This window comes from Cryptomeria japonica, chromosome 8 (genome assembly GCF_030272615.1).
Source record: "Cryptomeria japonica chromosome 8, Sugi_1.0, whole genome shotgun sequence".
NCBI lineage: Eukaryota > Viridiplantae > Streptophyta > Pinopsida > Cupressales > Cupressaceae > Cryptomeria > Cryptomeria japonica.
In genome coordinates this window covers 224,082,098-224,109,990 of record NC_081412.1, presented here as the reverse complement: position 1 = coordinate 224,109,990, position 27,893 = coordinate 224,082,098, and the positions used below count along the sequence as shown (strand labels likewise).

Sequence of the window (27,893 nt, the reverse complement as noted above, 5' to 3'; positions counted from 1 at the left end):
CGTGCATTGATCGAGAAAAGATATGATAACATGATTATTTCTGTATGAAATTAGCATGAAATAGGTGGTACTCATCCAATGACTCAATATCACAAGAAAAGTTGAATCCTCATAAATAAATGGGAAATTTTATAAGCGAACAGAGTACCATTAACTGTCAACATGGTTATAATTATGGGCCCATTTAAGCATTCACATCAAATTGCCAATCAACAATCCATCAAAATTCACAAATATCCCAATGAAACAATTATTCTGGATGTAAACTAGATATTAACATACTCCCTTGTGCCAAGTCAGCTTTGAACTTGAGCTTGTCGAGCATGTCCAAAGTAATTGGAGACTAGTCCCATGATAGCAAACCTGAAAAACAAATTGCATTCGCCACAAAAATTAGCCAAACAAAATGAAAACAGACTAGGCAACATCAAAATTCTGGTTTACACCTTCAAACCCTTCCAACAGTTGAAGGGATTTTTAAAAAGCAATAGCACGAGATAACTAACCTTAACATTGTTAAGGCCTAGAATAAATTTTCCAACCATAGTAACTTATGTTAATGTCAATGCTGTATTTCACCTTTTTTTAAAACACAAAGCTAGAACTTCCTATGCCATTTAAGGAATGCCATTGTTCTTTAATTGATTTTTAAGGTGTAATACTGTCTATATATCTTCTACAAGCCATCTACAATGCGATAAACAAAGGAAAAATACAGACAAGTATGGACAAACCCCAACCTAACCTCAGCTGCTCAGATCAAATTCTACAATGTGAGCGATAAAATTGGCTTATACTTTAATCTTTTTCCCAACAGTTCAATAGAAGAAGACTATAAAAGGATTACTCAGAGAAAAAAAATTAGAGAAATAATTATAAAAAAAATATTGCTAAATTTATGTGTCAAAGTGTCAATTTAAAGTCATTTAAAAATGTTATTTAATAATTTATTATTGTGTTGGGTAGTTAATAGTTGGTTCTTACAGAAAAAATGGTTATAAAAGTTTAAAGAGAGAATGTTTTTATAAAGATTATCGAATAATGTAATCAATATAGAAAATCCAAACATAATATAATAAATATAATTGTTGAAATTTTATTTCAGTATTTTATGTTGGAGCATGTTACCACAGAAGTTGGATGAGAATGTATTTTTATTGTGGCTACAGGTGTGAATGAGGAGGATGTTGAACTATGTCAAACAAATGTATCAGCAGCAAACAGCATGGCAGATGAAGGTTTCATTTTCAATTGTTGACTGTTTATAGGAGTGGTTTCTTGCAGAGAAAAAAGAGCATATGAAACAAGTGCTAACCATTTGCATGAGCAACGACACAATCTTTGAAAAAGGTGTTGTAGTGTGATGAAGGCAGTTACACTATAAAAAATCATTTTCACGAACTTAAAATTGTAAGATTTTTAGTAGAACCTAAGAAGAATGATAAATATCGTTGTTCTCGAATCAACACATACAATGCTGTTGACACTGAAGTGGAATTGCTTCATTGGTAGCAATATCTATTTGAAGATATCAAAAGCAATGAAAGACCAGTAGAAGGGACACTTATTCAACTAATGTTAGTGGGCCGTGGCAGAAGATTCAATTATATGGGTGATCTGGTTTGAACCCTATTTTGTTTTGTCTTATTCGTGATTTTTTTTTAAGGTTGCACTATGGATGGTTATTAGTTGATGAATTTGGAAGACTTATTTGGAGAGTTTTGATTATGGAAAATAGGAGCCGATATGTTTTTACAAAATGAGTCTAGAGTGATAAGGATATTTTGAAGCAATAGGCATTATTATAAGGATCTCCTTAGAGAAAAATATCTATTGTTCCTTGTGGCTTATTTTCCTAGTATGTCAATTTAATGCGCCTTTTTTCAAATTAAAATAATTAATAATATTTTTTCAATTGGGCCCACTCACTTTTATTTATGGTGCAACTTAAATAATATAATTTTAATAATTTATTTTTTTTAAATGTTTTTTGAGCTAAATGTTTTTTGAGCCCTTACATATAAAAAGTATTTTTAATATTTGGAGGAAAATAAAATAAAATATAGAATAAATGGAGGGCCCAGAAAAAGGCACCTATAAAAGGAGCACTCTTCCTCATTTCATGATCATTCAAGTTATCCTTTGCATACAACTTTCAAATTTGAGCAATTGTTCAATCTAGGGCATCCCAGGATGAAAACTCTTTTGGCATTCATCATATTGGATCAAGAACAAAAACATTTGTTTCCAATCCCAGTTGTTGCTGGCTTCTAGGGTTTCAAGCACATTCCAGCAGTGACCTGGTGTGAATTGCAAACCAAATTCCATCTTTTGGTTGTCAAGTTATTATTGAAAATTTTGAGGAGAGTTTTCAAGATTTTTGGTGAATTCTGTAAGCCATAGTAGGGACAGATCTGAGCTATCTTCACATCATAAACTGCTTCCTCCATTTGGAAAGGAAAAAAATTTAAATTTTAATATTTATTATTTCATCAGATATTCCAATGCTGTCAAACTCATATCAGCCAGCAAGAAGAGCATCAAACAGTTAAATCTGGAAATCCAAACTCATAGCAGCCAGAAAGGAGATCATTAAACGGTCAAATCCAAACATTTATGGCCTGCCAACACTTTCCCAGGTGGTTGTACAGGATACCTTGCCAGCGACACACAGTTTGGACAAGGGCAGAATGTGAAAACTGCATTTATAGGGTTTAAAACTTTAAAGTTAAACTGCAGTGGAAAAGTTGTTATTAATTTCCCAGCAGCCATAAATCGGCATGAGCATTCACATCCATCCATACAACAAAAAAGTTATGGAAATATGGATCCTATAGGGAGTGCAATAAATTTTTTATTTTTTTGAAAATCACACGTGGCCATTATAAACAGCTAATCTCGCTTTTCCTGAAATAAATCAAGTATTTTGAAGGGTTTGAAGTCATTTTCTGCCCACCTAAGGTTTATTCTAAATTTGCCGCACTTAGGGTTTATTTTGGAAATCAGAAAATCACATTTTTAGAAATTAATATTGGCTGTTATATTCCCATTTTACCAAAAAATTAGAGCAAAAAACCAGGGTTTGTCATAAATCTATTTTTGGAACATTACAGTCAATATGCCTAAAATAATAAAATCGCGAGTCTAGTCTCAAACACAAGAAAAGTGACACTTAACAATTACAAAGCTTGGAGCATGAATAGGGAAAATACATTTATATTTAGCGATTTTGGGATTTGGTTGGGAATCAACCTATGCCTACTGATGCTACTAAATTGACTAGATTTCAAAAGCAAAACAAGAAAGCTTTAACACTATTAAAATCGTCTTGTTCTTCACAAGTTATCATCCACATTAAGGCTATTACATATAATGCTAGGAAAGTTTGAAAGATGCTTAAGGATTTATTTGACAAACAACCTACATGTAAGAAAATTGATCTATTAATGCAGTTATTAAACACTAAGCTCAATGATGAAGATGTTACAAAATTCATCTCTATGGTGAAAATGTAAACTAAGAATATAGTACTACAAGTAGTGAAATACGATGATACGTTGATCTCTATTGTTTTGAATGGACTTCCAACTACACAAACTTCTTAAAGATGTTACAACTTAGTTAGAAACTTAATAGGACGACATTTGACTTGATTTATGAGCCGTTCATCCAACATGAACACCAATTTGCAAAGAAGCAACTCACCTTATTTATCAAGATGATCCTACCAATTCTACTTCTTCTAGTACTAATAAAATGTCCCAAAATAAAAGATCTATTACTAGTTTTTATTGTAAAAACTGTGGGGGCATCATGCATAAAATTGTACTTTAAAGAAGAAAGCAAAGAAAAATCACCTATGCATTTTGTAGCTCCTTATTTGGGAAAGTAATCTTGCTTTGTTGAAGATGCTTATATACTCTAAAATATAATGGGGTCACAATAGAGGTTGAAGGAGTACTACGAGGCTAAATTACCGTTCCCTTCTCAAGTTATCCATTCATTTGAAGGATACGTAAAATGTTTGAATAGCATTTTTGGTAGGAATAGATGGTTTTCTTTTCTAGTGTGTTCCAATTTAATATTGCAGTGTATTTTGTTATGTTTAGTTTTGGCTTCCATTTGTTAAGCATTGATGTAGAGAAATGATCTGATAATTTTATGTTATTTTGTTTCCATCTCTTGACTGATCAGGGGGTCGGGGATGTAGGTCTTCATGATCAGGCAACAAATGGTTTTATACTTCTAATAGGTGTTGCCTCTACTAGAGAAGCAAAAGCGAAGTGGAGTCAGATAATATGTATGCGTGCAATTGATCATTGATTGAGAATGCACCTGAGAATAGCAGGTACAAAGACAATGATCATTGTAGTTGGGAAATGAAGAAACTCTCTTACTGGATATACTACAGATGGCCAAGGGCAGACTGATTGAGGAATTTGAGTATGATCATATCAAGTAGTGTCAGGAAAAGGAAATCAATCTTCAACCTATTAGAGGTGGTAGTGTCAGGAAAAGGACTGACAAGTGTTGCTTACACAAGAATTTGATGAAAAGCGTCAAGGGTCAAGAGGACTCATATAGGTGGAGCCGATACTAGTTGATCAATAACAAGAGATAAGAGATCAAATTAACAAGCAGTTGGATCAGTAAGATTGATGGATGCTCCACATCATCTTTAAGTCTCCTTTGGATCAAGGGTGTTTGTTAGGTTTATGATCCAAAGTGTTAATTTATGGTTACTTAATAATGTTAGTTTAATATTTCATGGTTTGTGTTGGATGGTTAATAGTTGGTACCTGCAGGAAAATAGTTGTAAATAAAAAAGAGTAAAGGCCTTTATAAAAGTCACTTAATAATGTAATCAATTAAGAAAACCCCAACATAATATAATTTCTGTATTATTTAATTATTTGTAAATGTAATTCTTGATTTTATTTTTTGTGCTTGATTTTGTTGACGTGTTTTTTATGACATCATCTAACACAAAATAAAGTTCCCTAAACGATCACTTCACTCTCTCTTGAACAAAGTCACACCGTATGCTAAGATTGCAAAAAGATCAAATGGCTAACTCCAAGGTTCCTTCATATTCGGACATGACTCAATTGGTAGATGTGATTGCTGGTAATCCAAGGGGCCTTACGCTTGGATCGTTCTTTCACTTTTTTGCTGTGGCTGGAACCCCATCATCAGATTTGGCAATTTTGCGATGCTTCTGCTTCGAACAAACTAAAATGAACTGAAAATAAAGGGGAAAAGGGTTTAGAAGGAACTAAATCTATTCCTAAGGGCAATGATAACAATGAATAGTGCTCTGGTGGACAAATTCCAAATAAACCAAGCTCTGCTTCGCCAAGATAAACTACAACTCAGCAAGAACTAGTGCAATCTTCTGGGGATGCTAGAGGATTTTCAAATTGAGAAAGTGCATTTGAATACCCAAAACGGCGCAATCCAAACGACTGTCCACAACCGAACTTAGCACAAGTTTAGTGGCTCAAGCTAACTTTACACTGCAACTTACAATCAGCAAGATGCAAAAAGTATGAACCATGGAAATTCATCAAACACCATTACATTCTCCATTGAAATCAAAGCACTTTATCTAACAACTGAGAAAATAAAATTCTACTCTAAGTGAGGAAGGTGAAACCATGCAAGCTTTGAAAAAATAACTTAAGTGGACACCATCAAAGAACAATGTTTCACTGTTATTATCTCAAAACTTATCGTAACAATTCCATACAAGTCTTCCTCCTTCTGCAAATGAGGGGGGTCAACCCTTTATATAGGCTTCTGGCCTTGGCTACATGCAAAACCCTAATTAGGGTTTCCCCAAAAGATTCTCCACTCAAGATGCAACAAGGTGGGAATCAGCAATTAATACCCATGAAACCCATATACAATCAATTCAAATAAGCCCAAAAATGGCATCCATTTGTGCATTAAATGCACCCCATTACATCAAATTTGCCCAACATACAATGGATATTCCCCATGCAGAAATAAATGCCCATCATTCCTTCATGTGACAGTGACATGCAAAAGGAATCTGTCATAAAACCATAAATATGGCGGTTGCATGCAAAAGATTCTTCACGCACTCAACATGCACTGACCAGGTCGTCGCTTAGTCAAAATATTCCAACAATAAATGCGTCGCCACTATGCCTTTACGTGACGGCTGCACACAAAAGATGCTTCATTAACTCAACATGCACTGACCCAACTGCCACTTGGCGAGAAACCCCTGGAAAGAGAAAACTTCAAGAGAGAAGAATTTGATCCATGAAGAATTTTCTTAATTTTTTTCAAACTTTCCTTGCTCTAGAGGAGATGTTTAATGATTTTCCACCATCTCCTATGTTTTTGGGATCTTCCACAAAATTAGGGTTTTGGTCAAGGAGAGAGAAAATTCCCCTACAAATCCGAATTTGCAAAAATTTTGAAATTCAAATGAGATTTGGTGCCTAAAAATGGATTTTTCCAAAAAGTTCCCAAGGGGATTTATGCTTTTCCATTCCTCCTTGACCCTTGGATTTTCATTTCTTAGACAATTTTTAGTTTTCCAACTTAGGCATGGAATTCACTCTTCATGGTGGAATTCATCATTTCCAAGCCTTAGAAGAATTTTCAATTTTCCTAACTAGGTATGAAATTCTTGCTCTCGATGGATACCTCTATTTGGTGCCCTCCTGACACAGGGTGGTATTCTACATTGAGGGAGGAATTCATGATTTTTAACTTTCTCCTTCATTACCTCCCTTTGGCGCCCCACTATTCCCTATGGCAAAATTTTGACTTGAGGAAGGAATTTATGATTTTTTGGCTTCTCCATGACTATTCTTCCCCAGTGCCTTTCTACCTTGCCTAGGTGCATTTTCACCTTGGTCATGGAATTCATGATTTTTTAAAGTTCTCCTTGCATACTTCATTTTGGCACCTTTTTGATAGGTGGAGGAATTCATACCTTTTCAATTCTTCCCTGATCACTCCACTTTGGTGTCCTTCCATGCCTTAGGGCAGAATTTTCACCTAAGGAAGGAATTCACTGATTTTGCAATCTTTCCCTTATCTCCCTTGTTTGGCACCCTCCTAGTAGCTAGGGCGCAAATCTACCTAAGCCAAGGAATTCACAACTTTTCTATCCTTCCCTGACTGCTCCACTTTGGTGCCCTTCCATGTCTTTGGGCGGAATTTTCACCTAAGGAAGGAATTAACTCATTTTGTCCATTTTCTTTGAGCATACCATTTTGGGACCCAATCCAAGACTAGGGCGCCAAAATCACTAAGATAAGGATTTTTCAATGTTTTCCATTTCTCCCTTGAAACCTCCATTTGGCGCCCTATCTAAGAACTAGGCACATTTCTTCATATGTCATGGAATTTTGTGATTTTTTTAATCCTCCATGATACCTCCAGTTTAGCGCCTGTTGACGTGTATTTTGTACACTATCAAACACAGAATAAAATACCCAAGGGTACCTTATCCTCTCTTGAGTAAAGCCTCTGATTGCTGAAGATATCACGGAAAAGGATCAATCAGGATGACTCCAAGGTTCTTGTATGTAGGGTCTCTACGTGTGGATAAGCTCTCTGTGGTATGATGTGATTTGCTGGAATCACAAGGGGACTTACATTTGATGATTGAACTTCTTATTTGCTTTGAATATTGCTGGAACACAGGATTTTCACTAGCTTAGATTTGAAAAAAAGAAAAAAGACGAGGGCGAGGAGAGGATCTAATCCTAATACTAAGAATGTAGGAGCAATGAATGATCTTTGATGAAATTCTAACTAAGTCTTGTTTTGACATCGCAGGACCATCTCCACAAGGTTAGTGCGATCTTCGAAGGAAAGCTTTATGATGTTCAAATCATCACTGCAGGCATAGACACCATCAAGCTGATGCATATCAATGAAGAAGCGACAATTGAAGTTAAGCTTAAGCTGAACGATTCCAGTTGACTACGCAAGGCAAGTCTGCAATCAACAAACTGCTAGTAGTATGGATATACGAATTTCACCATCAATCAAGCACATTTCTTCCACTCATCTAATAACATGAAATCAAATATGAGAAGTATAGAGACCATGCAAATTGTCGAATCGACCCATAAATTTCACCATTTTTTCAATGAAGTTACAAGTCTTTTACAACAACATCTTGGCAACAATCTTTGCCTTCTCTCTCTACTCTACTCTAATTGCTATTCTAATCACCTTCTAACTACTCTCTATTCACTAACTCCTTCCAACTCTCTCTCTATTCTATTACCTTTACAAATGAAATGCTAGGGCTTATATAGTGCCCACAATACAATTTGATGGCTTAGATCGATTTGAGATCAATGGCCAAGATTCAACAATGAAAACCCTAATTAGGGTTTGTTACAACCATTACATAACATTTAATGCTTGGCCAATGATAAAATGGTATTGCTTGGACACATGTCCTCTCTGGAAAATTCCACCAACGAATAGCCGAGGTAGGTACATAGAAGTTTGTGCCACCTTCCATGAGTTAGGTACATTGAATCTGGACATGCGGAGGTGGAACAATCCGACTGGATGAGCGATGACTGGGATGCCACCTTGTCTGACACTTGTAACTTGGTAGATATTCAACTTAATGTTGTTGAGAAGCTAGCTTTAATTAATTCTTCTGGAACTATCTGCTTCTTCAACAAACCCTTGCTCTAACTTCTTTTGTCTTTGATTTGCAGGATGTTGATGTACCTCGTCTTGGAATGCTGGACTGGAAGAGGTCGCCCTTGATGATGCTGGATCGAAGAAGGTTGTCCTTGTCGATGCTAGACTGGAGGAGGTCGCCCTTGTCCTTGCTTGATCGTCCTGGAGGAGACCGTCCTTGATCTGGCTTGATTTTCCTTGATGAGAGCCTCCCGACTTGTAGATCCTTCAAGTTTGGGAGTCGCCATCTTGATACCTACACAACATTTCAAAATTAGTAACATGTTTTGCAACGTGGAAATATAGACTAGAAAGAGGATTTAAGTTTTAAATTAGGAAACCTCATGATAAATCTTTGAATTATCATTTCCTAAATTTAACTAAGCCACTTGAAATTCAAAATTGAGACTAGGAGAATCTCGCCATACCTCCACTTGAGAACTAAATCTAAGAAAAGATGCAAAATTAAGAAAGTTTGCTAGGCAAAATGTGGATCGAAGTCTTCAAAATGTGCTTCTTCTATCAACTTCACCACCTCTAGCCTTCAACGCCTTGAGGAAAATTCGCTCCACCTCTAGCCTTCAACGAAAATCGCTCCTTCCTAGACCAAATTTCGCACCTTGTTGCTCTTCTCCAAATCGCACTTGAGTGAATGAGTGAATGATGGATTAACATGCTCAACATACCTCCACTATATAGGCGCTCATCTTGATAATTGCCCATAGGCCGACTTTGACAAAATAGGCAAAAAAAATAAATAAAATTTAATAGAAGAGGGGGGCCGACCTTGCAAAAAAAACATTAAAATAATACCCCCAAGCGCTCTCTTTTTAAATTTAATTTAATAATAATTAATTTAAATGCCTTTGCAATTAAAACTTCGATTTTTTGAAGGCCTAAATTAATTATTAAATGCCCATGCGTTATTATTAAATGCCAACTTAATTAAATATTTCAAGTTTTTTAGCGAATTTAGCATTTAATGCAATTTGGAGGATATTGGCGTCTAGGCATGGCAAAAATATCAACTTGTTAATAGCCTCGCTCTGGTACCTGGGTGAGGGACAAGAGCGCCCATGTATTTTGGCCTTGTTTTTCTTGTTTTTCACGTTCAAAGTCTCATCTTGGACGTCCAAAATGGCATTTTCCTTGCGAATTTAAAGTTTGATTTATTCAACCTTTGGAATGGATGCTTCTTAAATCATTTTAGCCCTGGTCCTCCAGTGAAGGACAGGAGCGATTTTTGCTTTTGGGCTTAAAATCATCGATCTTTGAGGTTAACTCCTTGTTCATCGTCCTTCAAAAGACCTTTTTGACCTTGCCTTGACGTGGTTTTTGAAGGGAATGGTTGATTCTATAGAAATCACCCTGGTCCTCCAGTGAAGGACAGGAGCGATTCTTAGTCCATGGCACAAATCCTTAATCATATCAACATCAAATTATCTTCAAGGCGTAAAACATTGTTCCTTATTCCATCTTGAGTCTTGCAAACGATAGTAGCACTCCAAAATGTAGGCATACTTGAAGATTTCGCTCTGGTCCCTTGGAGAGGGACAGGAGCGCCTTGGCCACTTTGAGCAAGTTTTGTGGTTTTTTGCAACTTCGTTCTTCTTAGAGGCATTCCCAATATCATTTTGACCTTGTGTCTTGACTTGGACACGTTCAAATTCGGAGGGGGAGGCTGGATAACCTAGATTTCGCCCTGGTCCCTTGGAGAGGGACAGGAGCGATTTTGCATTTATAAGCCCACTTGTGTTTCGCCAACTTTCAAAATTATCTTCAATGGGGTTCTTCCTTCATCTCAAACTCGAAACTCGCTTTTCCTTTGCCCAAAACTTGCCTTGAGGGAAAATCGCTCTGGTCCCTTGGAGAGGGACAGGAGCGCCCTGGCCTTTATGAGCTCATGTATGCCTTGTTAACTTTCAAAACTATCTTCAATGGGTTGATTACGTCCTCCTTCATGCCTTTGATGTCTCAATTTGTCCAAACAAGGTCAGGAATGACTCCACTAAGCTTTTTCGCTCTGGACCCTTGGTGAGGGACATGAGCGATTCGCCTTGGACCCTTGGAGAGGGACAGGAGCGCTTTTCGCTCTGGATCCTCAGTGAAGGACAAGAGCGAAATTTGACTTTTTGAACTCTCCATCAAGATAATTTTTATGGAATATAACTTATACTTTAAGTTATATTCCATATATACTTTCAGGATGTTTGAGAGTGGTTTCAGACCTCCAGGAGTTATATTGCAAAATCTAGTTTTTTGAGGTTTTTCAGTTTCCAGACTTAGTCAAATTTCAGGATCAGGACATTCCAGACGTAGCCAAATTTCAGGATATTCCAGACTTAGCCAAATTTCAGGATCAGGACATCACTCAAGCCGGACTTGCTTATCCATGTGATCCCCTGGGCGACACTCAAAATGCAAAGGCTAACTAACAAAACCCTAAAAGACCAAAAAACAAACCCTAAAAAGCAAAAAAGCAAGGGTCCCCATTTGCAATGGGGCGATGTGTGAAAACATCACAACAGCGCCCTGTTTGGCAATTGGGTGTGAATTCCTCCGAGTGAGGGAATTTCAATCTTGCTTCTTCCGGACTTAAGTGAATTTTTTGAGCTTCCCTTTTCAAGAATGGATTTCCAACACTTCTCCATTTTTTGAGTTTCTTCGTCTGCTTTCTGACTTTCCGTAATTAGAAGTAGTTGTGAACGCTTGATCTTCATCATCTTGCCTAAATGGTCTTGTCAAAAATAAACTTCCAAAAATAGAAACTTTCAGAACGTCAGTGTTAGAGCCCCAAAGCAGGACACATGATGACTTACTAAACATAGAAACTTACTAAAAATAGTAAGTTTAATTTTTGGCAAAATGAAGACATTCCGGGACTCAGTAAAATCCCTAAAAAATAGGAACTTTCTAAAGACAAATTTTACCGGGAGGTTCCTTGAAGGGTCCTGATTCCAGTTATATGTTCAGTTTTTCCAAAAACCCTAATAGAAACCCCTAAAATCTAGGACAAAAGGCAAAAACCCTAAAATTGGCAAAACAGGCCCTAGACTTCACCAAATTTGCTCAAACGAAAAGCAAACTTGATCAAAATGACCCCCAAACACTTGCAAAGCAGAGGGACTGACGAGACTGCCGCAAAAAGACCCTAAAAAACAAAATCCAAAAGACCGGGAGGGCCTTAAAAGTAGGGGGTCCCCATTTGCAATGGGGGGATGTGTGAAAAAGTCGCAACAAATCTTAGTGCCCACAAATATAAAGTCCAAAGGGTGATGGTGTGTTGATAAATGGGATGCATTTGAATGTGTGATCCAAGTTCAGACCCCACTCCATGCTCACCAAGCCTGCCACTTATAGGACATCTCCCTAGTAAAAAGGGTGTTGTGGTGATACAGTCTAATCTGTGTATTGTGAGAAAGCAACATTAAAAACTCACCACCCCCATCCAAGTTGGACCTAACAATGTCCCAATATTGACCCTATCTTAAAAAATTAAAAAAAAATATACTAGTGTTGCTATAAGAACATTCTAAAATAATATCCTTCTTAAATTACCAAAACAAAATGATTAAAAAACATGACAATTAAAATGTCTAATCAAAGAACACCATAAAAAATAGTAGTTTCAAAAAAATAAAATACTTAGTTTTAAAATATTTATTTAATGCTGTTTAAAATAATATAATTATAGTTAAAAATTTAAAAAGGTTACTATAATGATATTAAAAATTATACACTAGTTTATTTTGAATAACAATTTACAATAAAGGGCATAATCTTTAAAGAAAGTGTGCCATACATTGGTGACCAAATAAAAAGAAAAACTTGAACAACAAAATACAATGGCTTTTGAATTGGTTATAGTAAAGGATGTATCAACTTTAGCTAATCATAAGATTGATGGCAAGTACCATATTTAGTAATACTAATTTTATTTTATTTTAAAATTCAAACCGTGTAGATTCACATAGCTGGTGAGAAAAAAATTGAGAATAAAACAAAAGCATATAGCCAAGTTCAATATGGATGTATCATGTTGATGATGTAAGTAAACAGTCGAATGATTTAAATTTGAATTTCAAAAAAAAAACCTTGGCTAATCTAGAGTAGCTATTCCTAGAAAGATAACATAGACAATTTCAAATGAAAATTCAAATCAATTTTACAATACAATTTGAGAGTTGATGGTATATCCCTGAACCTAAATGATCAAAACAAAAATTGTTGATCCAAGTTCAATAAACTTAAGAAATTAAATTTATTAAAATTAAAACTTCAGAGGAGAATTTACAAAATGTTAATAAAAATATATTCAATAAAGGTTTAAAAATTGTTCAATTGCATAATCATTCACATTCATCTCACTAAAGTTCAGAGTTAAAAAGAAATAAGGTATTATGACAAAGGAAGTGAATTTGACATCAAAGAAACTTCCATGAAGTGATAAGACACTAAATGTTAACAAACACATTCGAGTTGAACAATCTCATTTCATCTACAAAGTCCAAAACAAATGCACTGTAAACTAAAATATGGACCTTAACTCAATTGCCAAGAATTTTATTTAATTAGACGCCTGTCTCAATCAAACATGAGCCATAAAGAGAAGAATGCTTGAAGATTTCACCTTATGGACACAATGTTACCCAACACACCCTAGTTTTTGTTTTAAGCCAGGAATCCCCATGTTTGACTTCCTCAATTGTTTCAGGTAGTTAGCCTTCAAATTCATATCTGATTATGCTTACAATTAGAACTTTTCTGTGTCTAAACCTTGGTGAAAATGCAAATGTTTGAACTGTAATTTATCCTTGGATGCCTTCAGAAATCAGATTTGCTTTGAGTCCTTTTCAGGTTTAAATTTGTTGTCAGTTCCAGCTTGATGTCAGGGAAGCTTTTTTACTTCAAAGTCTTTTCATCACAATGGTCCCAATCCTCCAATGAGTCCCACATGAAGTGTTCTTAATTCCTTATCGTTTCAACTTTTACAACTAGACTTTAACCCCTTTTATGTTGTGATTTAAGACTGGCTGTATCCAGACTATTCTTGGTGAGCTTTTCCTCTATTCTTTTCAGCCTGAGTAAGTTTCAAAAACATTAGAAGTTAAAATTTCATCAGACGGATTTATTTTATTTTTTTGTTATTTGTTGATGATAAACACAATGGATCAATAAGCTCTAAAGAACTAGTGTAAAGTCATGTGAAGACAATATTACTTTGTAACAAACAGAAACTGGGTTTCATGAGCATTTCGTGTCTGGGTCAGATATCACTAGTAAAATGGCTTGTTCTGTATTTGTTTTATATAGATGCCTCTGATGATTCAAAGGATTGGACATACTGGTAGGCCCCACAGGGTAAATATGTGTTGACAAGAAATCAATGAGATGTGAAATCATTATTACAATTTATTAAATATTTTCATCTCAGGTCCAAAGTGCTTGTCGGATCAAAATATGTATTGGAAGGCAAATTAACCACTGATAGGGCCAACATGCCAATGGTAATTAAACCTGAAGATTTTAAAGGTAATAGAATTTCATCAGGTAATAAGATTCCTCACTTTCCACTCTCTCCAAAGTATATAACACTGGTTATTAATGATTTTAAAGTATTCACTTATCAACATAAATTTTGGGAAATATAATCAAGATCGCTAAAATCAGAATGGCTAAAGCCAATTAATTTGGGTATTCATTTCTTCTATGCAGTTACTAATAATGATATCTAATCCAGAGAGATTTGACACAGAATTACAAAATCTGAGGGCAGTGTAACGATCACTAAATTAAAAATTCCTATATACCAGAATCATTTCTTAGCAATAGGTCTAAGAAACAGGTATATGTCTAGCTTATATATCCATGCATGAGACATGCATCTGTTAGACCCATCATAGGGAGAGTCAACTTCCTTAGAGCTTGCTGCACATCCCTTCGAAAAGCTTGTGGCCTAGACTCAAGTCTAAAGCTATTTTAGCCCTTCTTCAAGTTCGTAAAATTGGTGAGCAACATATCTCTTTGAAACTCCTCCGGAAGAACTTTATACTCTCTACATGACAAGCACTAATGTCATCAATTGATGAGATTGGAGCTCCTATAACTTCGGGAACCTTGTGTGGCATCTAGATTATTACCACCAAAAGTGCTTGCTTCAATAGCTTGATGTTCAAGCACATTCATATTATTGTCTAGCTTGTAAAGCAATTGTGCCATCATATCAATCATCCAATCAAACTTCTTTTTGACCCGACAATCAAGGTTGTCATCCCTACAGACTGAAGAGCTTTGATAACTTTAAAGGAAACCACTCACAATTTTCAACTATTACACTATCACCACCACATACAAAGCACAAATCATTCCCCAAAGTAATTATGGAGTTAAACAACAAAAAGATAAATGTTAGCTATGCCAAAAGTGACCACAGCCCATGTCTCGCAGATGGGAGTAGTTACAAGTCTTGGGTGAATATAAAAAAAGATATACCCCTCAATTGTGGCATCTAAGCCACATTACACCTTGTAAGGTAACTTATCAATCAAATAAGTTTCCATGATATGCAGTTAAAAAATGTTTCTAGATTAGAAGTGCTTCTGGATGTTGACTGAGTTTTTTTTAAACAAAGTTCTGGATCATACTCCACAATCCATTATCAGAATGAGGGACTAAGATACAAAAAATCACACAATTAACATCCAGAAGCACTCCTTATCACTGTTATGGACAGGAGAAATATTATGCCTCTCATTGTTTCTAGTTTAGAATGCTGCATCATTTAAGGAATTAGAACAAATAAACCCATGCAAACACCATATATAGATTTGTTATAGGAATTTTATGATTGTTTTAATTTTTTGTGATAAACCAAAGATAAATATTTCTAGAGAATGTTTCCTCGCCTATAAATTTGCCAAGACATATTGTAATAAGGACATAATAATTTAGAATGAAATTATGCAATTGTATTTAAAATTGGGACAGGTGTTTCTCTGACCTTGCACTGTTTGTTTTATTGGTTATAAGCAAAGCAGAGTTTTTTACTTGTTTTCAGAAGAGTCTTACTTGTTTTCAGAAAAGTCTTACTTGTTTTCAGAAAAGGCTTACTTATTAAATCCATTTCCTCTCACATCTCATTAATTTATATTTTTGAAATTTCTAGCCAAATTTTTGCTCCTGAATTATATCAATTTCAATCCAGTTTTGTCTAGGCTTAAAACACAAAGTTAAAAATTTGTACATTACAAATGCAGTACCATAAAATCAAACCCAAATCTTTTTTGCAATACAACAAAAATGGATTACTAGATTGTCATTGAAAGCACGCAATGCTTGTGGACAACCTCCCCGTGGTAGTGTCCATAACATCCACATAAACTTCAAACACATTATGCACTAACATTGTAAGAAAGCGTGGGAAGTGATTTGACATTATTAAACTGAAAATTTACCATGAAGATATATATAGGCTAAATTTGTTAATTCACAACAGAATCTGTGATAAAAGTGTTATTACATCATCAAAAAATGAAACAACTACATATGAAAACATTCTAAAAGTGCCTTTTGATAAATTAATTTAGTTAAAAGAAACTGAACTTAGATAAATATGGTCAAATAAAAAGAGAAAGCATCCATAACTTACGTCATAGCCATGATAATTTGCTTTAAGTCATTTTCCACATTTCTCATATTTGCTAGTGATTGTGCACAGCAAATTATTGCCAACCATGATCCAAGCTTGTACTACACAACGATTAAACAACAGTCTTGTCATTGAAAATATCTAATTTCTTCATATTGACATATATAAATTTTCTGAATAATGTAAAATTCAGAACAGAACATTCAAAGACAAGTCACAACGAAAATTGCTGAAAGTGAATGGCAATTTTACAGGCACGATAACTGAAATTAAGAGTATCAAAAGAAAGTTTCTTTAGTCAGAAACATAGCATAGAAGTGATCTTCGATGAGGATTCAGAGGAAGATGAGCCTAAGCATGAGGTTGGTGTGGAGGAGTCTGAGCATGAGGACCAAGGAGGAGAGCATCCAGGAGGCAAACTTGCAACACTATCGGGGACTCCTAGATATCATGCTTTTTGTGTTAGAGGAGTCTTGCAAGGACAAAGGGTGACAATTTTGATTGATAATGGGGCCACTCACAATTTATTGATGAAGGGCTAGTAACTAGGATGGGATTGAGGATGGGAGACTTCAAAGGGTTTAATGTTATAGTGGCAAACAGGTGTACTATTCCCTGCAAATGGACTCAGCAATTGGAGTTAACTTTAGGTGGACACAAGATGAGAGATGATTTCTATGCAATTGGCATTTGTGATACAAAGTTGGTATTGGGAGTACAATGGTTGCGTGTACTTGTCGAATATACACAGTTATCAAACCATGGAATTCAAGTTCAAATCTAATGGGAAGGAGGTAGTTCTTTGTGGCCCTTCCAATGGAGGTCCCACGGTGGTTTCAACCAAAGGATGGAGAGAGCTTTTTGTAGGATCAAGTGGCTTGGGCAGCAGAATGCGCTAATACAAATACAGGTCCATCCTAGGTTGGAAGGTCCTACCATGTGGATATTCAGTCCATCTTGGACAAACATAGCAAGGTGTTCGGTGACATTCCTCTTGGAAAGCCAGGAGGAATAGAGGCTTTTAGCATGTGATTGAGCTTGAGGAAGGAGCAAAACCTATCATCACTACTCCTTATCGACATTTGAGGAGATACAAGAGGAGATTGAGAAGGTGATAAATAAGCTATCGGAAATGGGGTAGATACGACCAAGTTCTAGCCCATTTGCCTCATTTATGGTGTTAGTGAAGAAAAAAGATAGAACTATGACGATGTGCATTGATTATACAGCCCTCAACAAAAGGGCAATCAAAAACCATTACCCGGTACCCAAGGTCGATGAGTTGATTGGTGAGCTTCATGGTGTGGTGTACTTGTCCAAGATTGACCTACGATCGGGGTATCATCAGATAAGGGTTAGATATCAGGATGTGCACAAAAGTGCTTTCAAGTGTCACTTTGGGCATTATGAGTTCATGTTCATGTCGTTTGGATTGACCAATGCACCAGCCACATTTCAATCTTGCATGAATCAAGTATTTAGTTTACAGTTAAGAAAATCTGTGTTGGTTTTCTTTAAAGACATCTTGAAGTTCAATAAGACATGGGAGGATCATTCGAGGCACGTAGATGAGGTGTTTGGCATACTGGAGCAGCATTCATTCTATGCCAAGGCATCCAAATGTGAGTTTGGATTGACTCAAATCAGTGCCCAAGGGGTTAGTGTGAATGAGGAATAGATCAGGGCAATACAAGATTGGCCTAGACCAAGAAATTTGACACATTTGAGAGGATTGTGGGACTTTGCAGCTGCTATAGGAGGTTTGTCAAGGGATTCTCTCAACTTGCAGCCCCATTGACGAATTTGACCAAGAAAAGAGCTTTCTCTTGGAGCCCTTCAATGCCAAGGGCTTTTGACAAGCTCAAGGAGGTAATGAATTCATGTCTTGTTTTGGCTATTCCTAATTTCACACTTCCTTCTGTTCTAGAATGTGATGCTTCTAGAGAGGGAATTGGAGCCATTTTAATGCAAAATAAGCATCCAATAGCATTTGAGAGTAGTAAGCTCAAGGACGTTGAGAGGAGCTTCTCTATTTACAACGGAGATGTTGGCCATCATGCATGCACTAGCCAAATTAAGACAATGCTTGGTATGTGGGAATTAATGAAAACGGATCATATAGCTTGAAATTCTTCCTCAATCAGTAAGTTGAAAGATTCCATATTATACAATCGGAAAATTTGTGCAGATTTCACATATAATATATATATATATACACGCACATATATATACACACACACACACACACACACACACACACACATATATACACACACACACACATATATATATTTGAACTCCACATTACCCGCTTACACATGTAGCAGAATCAGAAACAAACAATGTCTCAACCTTTGTTTCAACAATCAATCTCACCATTGGTATATTAGGAAGGAAATCATGAGTGACATACTGATTCTTCAAGAAGGAACATCTCCTTGAGCCCCGATCACTATAGCCTTGTCGAATTGCAATCAACTCTATCTTCTGACAAAAAGGGGCATTGCATTGATATCCTTGGCATTGAGATGAATCGCTCCAAGCTTTGATTGCCTTGTTTATGACAAAGGCCAAGCAACAATCGCTACTCACTCCTACACCCAGTCCTTTGTGTCTTGTGATGCGTTCAGACCCCTTGTTAATAATATCAAGCTCCAAACTGATTCCGTCAATGCTAAGTACCTGGGACAGCTTAATAATTATTCACGCATCCAAGCAGGAGACTCCCAAGTCCAATTATCTCTATCGCTGCACTCAGAATACCTTTGTGAATACACACAAAGCATTAAAGCCTTCACGAACAAGCTAAATACACCACTCAACTAAACATTAAGCTAGTGATAAATATTTATGCCTAACATTAGACTGTGGCATCAATCTTCTAATCCCCGATATTAATAGAGACAAATAATTTGATTCAAAATATCGGACTTTGGTCACTTTAATAATAATATCAGCAAATGCTAAATATATGGCCAATATTATAAAACAGCACATATAACTTTTCACTAAGACTTACCGCCGCATATAACATCTCACAAAAATATTAAAATAGACCTCAGACTCCACGATTATAAAATGTCGACACATTAAACAATATGGGCAAGTATTAATCAAGCTACGATAATTGCCAATATTAGATGACGGCATATATCAACATTAAAACTTCACACAGCAGATATAATATTCTTATTTTCTGCTAGGAAATAAATACATATACCTTTACTTCAGAAATGGTCTTGACCCTTACAAATTTGTCTCCGAAGGAGACTTCACAAATTTGGCACAGCTGCGAACTCTGTCACAAATCCACCCCTTGAAAGAGCTGGGTTTCTGTCCAACCCTTCTTCAAATTCCTGAAGGTTTTCGACTCCAAAAATCATAAACATTTATCAAATCATAAGCATACTTTACTTCTCCCAATGAGCCTCCTTATAAAGACCTCCAGGAACTTTCTAGAAGATAAAGTCAACTTGAACATTGGAAAACTTTATTTAATAAAGTGACGTTATAATATTTTATTGTTTATTTAATTAAATTAATTAGTATTAAGTCGTCATTGGATATTTTATTTATTTTTGACAACTTAATAAAAATTAATCTGATTAATTGTCACCTTACAAATTGGGGACATTACATAAGCAAACTCCAAGCCTACAATTTTGACAATAAGTATGTTAAGGGTAAAAATAATGTGGTGGTCAATGCACTATCTAGGAAACCTTATTTGTGCTCTATGACTGATATATCAGCAGATTGGAAGGCTTCCATAATGGCTGAATAAGCTAAGAACACTGTTGCTCTTGACATTTTGGATGGCAAATTGCAAGATGAAAGGTTCAAGGTGGTTGATGAGCTCATCTTGTATAAAGATCAGGTGTCTCTTGTACTAAAATCAATGGTGAAGTAAAAAATCTTGACGACATGTCATGACACAACACTTGCAGGGGACATCCAGGATTCTACAAGACAAGACATACAAACAAGGGAATGTTTCTCATAGAAAGGGGTCAAAAATGAAGTGTTGGGGTATGTTAGGAAGTGTATGGTTTGCCAATAGAACAAGTTTTTCCAGCCGGTTTGTTGGAGTCCCTAACCATACCAAATCAGAAAAGGGGAAGCATCTCCATGGATTTCATCACGAGCCTCCCAAAAGCACAAGGTAAGGATTGTATCTATGTGGTTGTTAATAAGCTCACAAAATATGCTCGCTTCCATGCCATATCTTTGAAGTACAAGGCTCCACAAGTTGTTGATTTGTTCTTTAGAGAGTGTTTTAGACTTCATGGGCTGCCTAGAAACATTGTGAGTGACAGGGACAACAAGTTTATCAATTTGTTTTGGCAAGAGCTATTTTGTTTGACAAGTACAAAATTGGCCCCAAGCACCAATTACCATCCCAAAACTGAAGCAGCATTCATTCTATGCCAAGGGATCCAAATGTGAGTTTGGTTTGACCGAAATATTGTTTTGGGGATTAAAAATCAATGCCCAAGGGGTTAGATAGATGAGGAAAAGATCAAGGCAATACAAGATTGACCTAGAACAAGGAATTTGACACATTTGAGAGGATTTGTGGGACTTTGCAGCTACTAGAGGAGGTTTGTCAAGGGATTCTCTCAACTTGCAACCCCATTAACAGATTTGACAAAAAAAGGAGCTTTCTCCTAGAGCCCTTCAGCGCAGAGACCTTTTGACAAGCTCAAGGAGGTAACGAGTTTATGTCCTATTTTGGCTATTCGTAATTTCATTCTTCCTTTTGTTCTAGAATGTGATGATTCTAGAGAGGGGATTGGAGCAGTGTTGATGCAAAAAAAACATTCCATAGCATTTAGGAGTAGGAAGTTCAAGGATGTTGAGAGGAGCTTCTCTATTTATGACAAGGAGATGTTGGCCTGTAATGTCCCCTATTTGGGAATGCCCTAATTTAGATCTAAATCTCCATTTTCAAATGAACAAGAGCTGGGTTAGAAATATCTTTCACCTAGTTGAAGCCCTGCAAAACAGGTTAGAATCTATTTACAACAATAATTCATTATGCAGGCCATCTTAATTAGGAATCATTAAGCTTATAGCAGAAATATTAGAAACTATTTACAACAATAATTCATTACGCAGGCCATCTTAATTAGGAATCATTAAGCTTATAGCAGAAATATTAACTTATTCATAAGTTATCATAAACACATTTGAGGAAGCTCAACCATAGGAGAACTAGAATAAGATGACCTTGATAGGGTGTCTTGGATCCTCTACCTTAGGCCCAAGAGCGAATATATCATCCCTCTTGGCCTCATGTGGCTCATGCAATCCATATGAGGTGGTGTACCCAGTGAGGTGTCCAACAACCATTCCCCCGCATCTTGCCATCCACTCCCCACTTCCTGTGATTGGACTTCCTGGTGTGTTGATTCATCATGATAAAGGGATGAGGTTATTCACAGTAGGGTGCCTTGAAAGCCCATCTCTTCTAAGCCCAAACGCAGTACCTTCTGTACCCCCTTGGCCTCATGGGACCATCCGGTCACCACCATGAGGTGGCGTACCTAGAAGAGTACCCAATCACTGTACCCCTCTTGCAATCCCTCATTTCACCTATCATGGCTCACTTCAACAGGCATTCAAAACATAAGAAGGATTCCAGTATTACGCATACAATCTACACATAACAAATAAACAACAGAAAATCATTAATCAGATACAATTAATGTTCACTGTGATATATTTAAGCAGTCATAAAGAGCAGTGCATTGTTAATCAATAGTATGCAGAGATATATGTATTATATATACAGCATTTACTATATTATGTACAGAAAACTCATAACAACTATAGTATTCAATCGCACTGCTGTGTGTTCAATGTCTCATAAAATGCCAAGTCAGATTCTTCACTCTGCTATTTCTGCATTTAGGACAAACTGCTTTATCTTATTTTCTGCCCTTCTCTCAACCGATTCCCCTTTATATACCTTTCATGGCTGGGGGTGATGCCTCTTCATTTAGATGAGTGGACCCTTTCACTAAGTCGGCCTGTTTAAAATAATTAGCTTTTTAACTAATTTGTGGCTTAAATCTTATTAGGGTGGCCCCCAATCAATTCTTAATTTGAGTCGGCCCTAAAACATCAAAATTTCAATCCCAAACACCAAACAGGTCAGCTGCCCAGACTTTCAAATATTTTAATTTAAATCTCATTTTTGGGTCAGCCCTCTTATGCAACCACCTAGGGTTTTCTATTTAAAGCTGCAATCTTGTCTTTACCAAAGCCATGGTCTTAGGTCGGGGCCTGACATGGCCATCATGCATGCACTAGCCAAATTCAAACAATACTTGGTCTGTGGGACGTTCATGGTAAAAACGGAACATAATAGCTTGAAATTCTTCCTAAATTAGCAGGACTTGAATGATAGACAGCAGAAATGACTAAACAAACTCCAAGACTACAATTTTGACATTATGTAAAGGGAAAAAATAATGTGCTGTTCGATGCACTATCTAGGAAACCTTATTTCTGCTCTATGACTGACAAGTCAACAGATTGTAGAGCTTCCATAATGGCCAAATATATGCTAAGAACACTACTGCTACTAACATTTTGGATGGCAAATTGCAAAATGACAGGTTCAAGGTGGTTGATGAGCTCATCTTGTATCTTGTACTGAAATCTAGGGTGAAGGAAAAAATCTTGAGGGCATGTCATGACACACCACTTGCGGAACATCCAAGATTCTACAAGACATACAAGCAAGGAAATGTTTCTCATGGAAAGGGCTCAAAACTGATATGTTGAGGCATGTTAGGGAGTGTATGGTGTGCCAATAGAACAAAATGGAGCATGCTTTCCGAGCTGGTTTGTTGCAGCCCCTACCCATACCAAATCAGAAATGTGGAAGCATTTCCATGGATTCCATCAAGCGCCTCCCAAAAGCACAAGGTAAGGATTGTATCTATGTGGTTGTTGATAGACTCACAAAATATGATCATTTCCATGCCACTTCCTCCCAGTGCACAGCTCCACAAGTTGCTGATTTGTTCTTTAGAGAGATTTTTAGACTTCATGAGCTGCCTAGGAACATTGTGACAGGGACAGCAGGTTTATCAATTTGTTTTGGCAAGAGTCATTTCGCTTGACAAGTACAGAATTGACCCCAAGCACCAATTACCATCCCCAAACCAATGACAAACAGAGACTGTAAAAAAATGGATAGAAGGCTATTTGAGGAACTATGTAATAGGGCAGCAAACAGCATGTGTCAAGTGGTTGCACCTTGGGGAGTATTGCTACAATTCAACCCATCACATGTCTATCAAGATGACTCGTTTCAAGACACTTTACAAGTATGATGAAACTTCTTTCATGGATTTGATTCTTTCAGATAGTAGAGTCCTGAGAGCTAAGGATTTGATTCAACAAAGTTTGGATGTTGTGAAAGCATTGAAAGAGAACCAGCAGCAAGCCCACAACCAGCAGAATTTGTATGTTGATCGCCACTGAATGGAGAAAAAGATTGGTGAGGTTGCTTATGAGTTGGAACTCCCTGAGAATAGCAGAATTCACAGTATTTTTAACATGTCATGTGTGGAAAAGGCCCTTGGACAGCAGATTACTCCTTCACTACAACTGCCACCCCTCGATTATGAAGGGAAGTTGATCCTAGAGCACAAAGTCATCACTGATGTAAGGGATAAGAGGTTAAGGAACAAGGTTGTACCAAAATATTTGGTGAAATGGAAGAATATTCAGCTAGAAGACGCAACATGGGAAAGGATGGAGATCTTTGAGCACCCAAGTTTGAAAAAGCTTGAGGGCAAGACAATTTGGGAAGGGGGGACTGTCATGACCCTTACAATTTGAGTCAGCTAAAGCCGACCCAACAATGTCAAATGTCAATGATATAGCAAATTGGTTTATATTAATGCGAGTGCACATGGAAAATCAATATAATTATCTTATTGGTCTTAGCAAAGTGAGGGGTTAGCTAGGTGTAACATTGTAAATTGTACACCTTTAATTAGAGTGTCCAATTCCATGTTGTGTTAGCACTCCCTTTAGTATGTCTCATCATACTATGCATTATAGGACTCTCATATGCACTTAATTAATAATTAATTCAAAATACAAGTCCTTTCTTGATTCTAACCTCATCACACTCTCATTTGGGCCCTTAATTTTAGGTGTCCCCTTTATATTTCAATTATCCTAATTTATCATAGATCCTACCCTATTTTAAATCTCAAGACACGTTTCCCTTACCTAAACATTATATATTGTCGCACAAACGTAATTTCGACAATTAGATCCCTATTATCTCGCATTCCTAAAAAGTTGAGCTGAAAGTGTCAAGACCAGATCGCTAAATGCCAACGGTCCCACACTTTCTATCTCAATTTCAAGAGGATACTAAGACAGTCCTATCCTATTCAAATCTAACTCCATGCAAAAAATAACTAATTTAGGTCGGCTATCATCAAATTAAACCTAGAATCTCGTAAATAAGCAAACCTTTTCTCAATTGTGATAAAAATCTAGAAAGCATATGCAATATTAATACAAAATTGGAGATATCCTTATGAAGTGAAGGTGCTGCTTTTAGGAGAATTCCAAATCTACAACTTATTCATCATCAAATAATCATCAACATTCATCAACCATGTAAGCTTCAAGGTATATTGGAGGACAATAGGGTATTATCGACTATTGATTGGCTTGTACCTCTTCCTAAGGATTGGGTATGATTTCATGTTGTTCTCACATTTCTGCAATTAAGCTTCAGATCTACATTTTATCATTCAAGTTATGTGATCCATATGTTATCATATTATTTAGGGTTTTCCTCTGACACGGTTGAATAGACTCTAGTTTACATTTATACACTTTAGCTCATAGAAATCTTAGACACGCTTAAGGTTCGAGAGCACACACATTATTCCAATTTCAATACCAGCTATTTGTGGAGGTGGAAATCACCAAGGCAAGGGAGACGGGGAGAACTGGGGATGATTATTAGACTGACACGGGTCCTTATGAAAAGCCAAGACCAGGGTGTTTTGGATGACCTGGTCTAGGACCAAGGTGCTCTAGGCGTCCTGGTACCCCAAAGTCTGCACCTGATTTAAACAAGGAAAACTGTATTGTCTCAGAAAGCTCCAGTTTACTTTGTGTAAATAGGTCAAAAGACCAAAATGCTCTAGGCACCCTGGTCTAGTGGATTCAGCCCCAAATTGCAGTCACAAGTGCACCTCTGTATTTTTTGTTCATTCCTATGCCTGTTACTGAGTTTCTTTCCGCATATCAATCCGTTATAGCATCTTTAGTTTTCATTTGCATCATATCTGGATCCTAGTTTAACATCATCTCAAATCCATATACTTTCCGAAGCAGCAAAGGAATAGAAGGCTTAAGGTACCATTTGACTCTCTTTGACAAGAGTTAGTCAAATTCAACCTCATCTTCGTGGCTTCATATTCCAATGTTTATGTGAAAGAGGAAAACTCCATCGGCAAATACAAAAACAAACATCATGGATGGTGATTGCAAACCAAAAGAAGGAAGATTGTAAGATCTACGCCATCGTACAAAAGGGAAAACTTCAATGCCCAAGAGAAATCTCAATTCACCACACCACGGAGACATGAAGAGATCAAAGGAGTACGAAGGAGAAGTCGTATAATCTCCAAGGCAAGCAGGCAAGGATGGGGAATGACTCAACTACATCAATGCTTCCCATCATCGTCATATTGAGCAAGTGACTAATGTTGAGTATCAAGAGATATCTCTTAACATCCCTTCATGACGTCGAATCAAATCAACAAGTGCAAAGTCGAGGTGGCATCCTAGTCACCACTCCACCAATCAAATAAGTTCCACATCAGCACATCTAGATGCAATGAAACTGACTCATCCACGATATATATTAGGACATAAAACACACCAATTGTTTTGTATGATCCACGATAATATATTAGGATCATATATATCTTCGTGGCTTCATATTCCAATGTATGTTAGGACTCATGGGCCCTATTTTGCTGCCAAATTTTGCAATTGCCTTTATTTTTTATTTTTATAAGTATATTTATAAAAATAAATCAACAGCCCAGGGCAGGACCCTGGACGAACCCAAACAGGGATCCCCACCCGATTCAAGATTACAAACACCAGAATTCTAGCAGAACCCAGTAACAAAGATAATGAACATAGTAACAAAGATAATTAGTGTTCACTTATAATTTTGATCAACCCGTTGCACTTATTATTTGTTATATAGCATTGTACACATTCAGGCGCTGTCCAATTATTACAATACTCCGCACCTTACAGTAAATAATACCTATAAGCAGAAGAAATATCTATTTTTGTCAAATGTGATGCTTTGAGACCTGCTCCAACAAACCTATTTTAGACATTTGTTTGACAAATATTAAGGTTCAATTAACCTTCGGTAAGATTCCAATGAGGAAGCAGTAAGTGCAGCAGAGGCTTTCAAAGCAGAGCCCCAGACCTTTATGCCCGTGAGACATGATTAACTGTTGAAATTGAGAAAAAAAATTGATCCAACTTGCTGAGCAAGAACGGATGCATGGGTCATAGCATCTAAGCCCAGAGCTGGCCTGCAAGGAAACTTAACCTAAACCAAAATAGAATTTATACCACCTGTAATATCCGCTGAAGTGGCCCTAATCCTTGATAAAACTCTCCTATGCCTCCCTCATACACAACACTCCCAAAACTATTACTTCCCTTTACATCTTCCATGAGGTTGAATGCATATGAAATGGCTAAAGATTTATATTCCATTAAAATAATCCATCACATACGCCTGGATATCCATACAACTCAGAATAGAGTCGCCCCCATCTTTTCCCCCGTTGCTTCCACCACTAAATCTCGTCTAATCCATATACAATAGTATATTGCCTATACCCACATCACTAAAACAACAAAACTTCCAGGTCGAATAAATGGCTCTAGGAGAGTATTGAAGCATTCATTGCAAAGCCCTGAGTTCAAATGCCAAGGAATCATGATAAGGTATTGAAAGTAGGTGCCCTATCCAGCGAAAATCATCCCGGAATTTATTTTGCCAAATTCTTATTAATTTAAAATCCAAAATCATACGGACATAGATGGCGATCGACCTTGGGGTGAACAAATGTGTAAAAGTAAAAGAGAAAAAGGTAAAGACATACAAAAGTTAGAAGCGTTGTCTTACCCGAAGCATGACACCTGCAACTCCGAACATGATGGCGAGAAAACTTGAATAGTCAGGAGGGAGATCCTGGGACGCAATGGAAGGTGGTTTATATGGCTTGGCTGTTGAAGGCTGTCTCGGATCCGAACCGTGAGACATGCTGCTGCTTCTTCTTCAACGCCTCTGTTTTAATCACAGCACCGATCTCTGCCTCCGCCACTTGATTTTCGCTTCAGAGATCCACTGTTTCCACACTAGATATTTACGCTTCGTTTTTGTCGTTATGGTTTAAACGAATCGAGTGCGCTGAACTTTTTCGATTCTGCCGCATAGTCTGGTCTTCCGTAACAGTGCAAA

At 36.8% G+C, this 27,893-nt stretch overlaps 1 protein-coding gene across 1 annotated transcript; it reads right to left on the bottom strand.

Annotated features, from left to right (window-relative positions):
* Nucleotides 1-112: 112 nt before the first annotated feature.
* Nucleotides 113-27,893, bottom strand: LOC131027607 (protein Asterix). The gene is made up of 3 exons (XM_057957676.2): nucleotides 27,558-27,893; nucleotides 16,343-16,443; nucleotides 113-363 (listed from the first exon to the last, which is right to left on the bottom strand). The coding sequence occupies exons 1-3, from the start codon at nucleotides 27,693-27,695 to the stop codon at nucleotides 297-299; spliced, it is 306 nt and encodes a 101-aa protein (XP_057813659.1). The 5' UTR covers nucleotides 27,696-27,893; the 3' UTR covers nucleotides 113-296.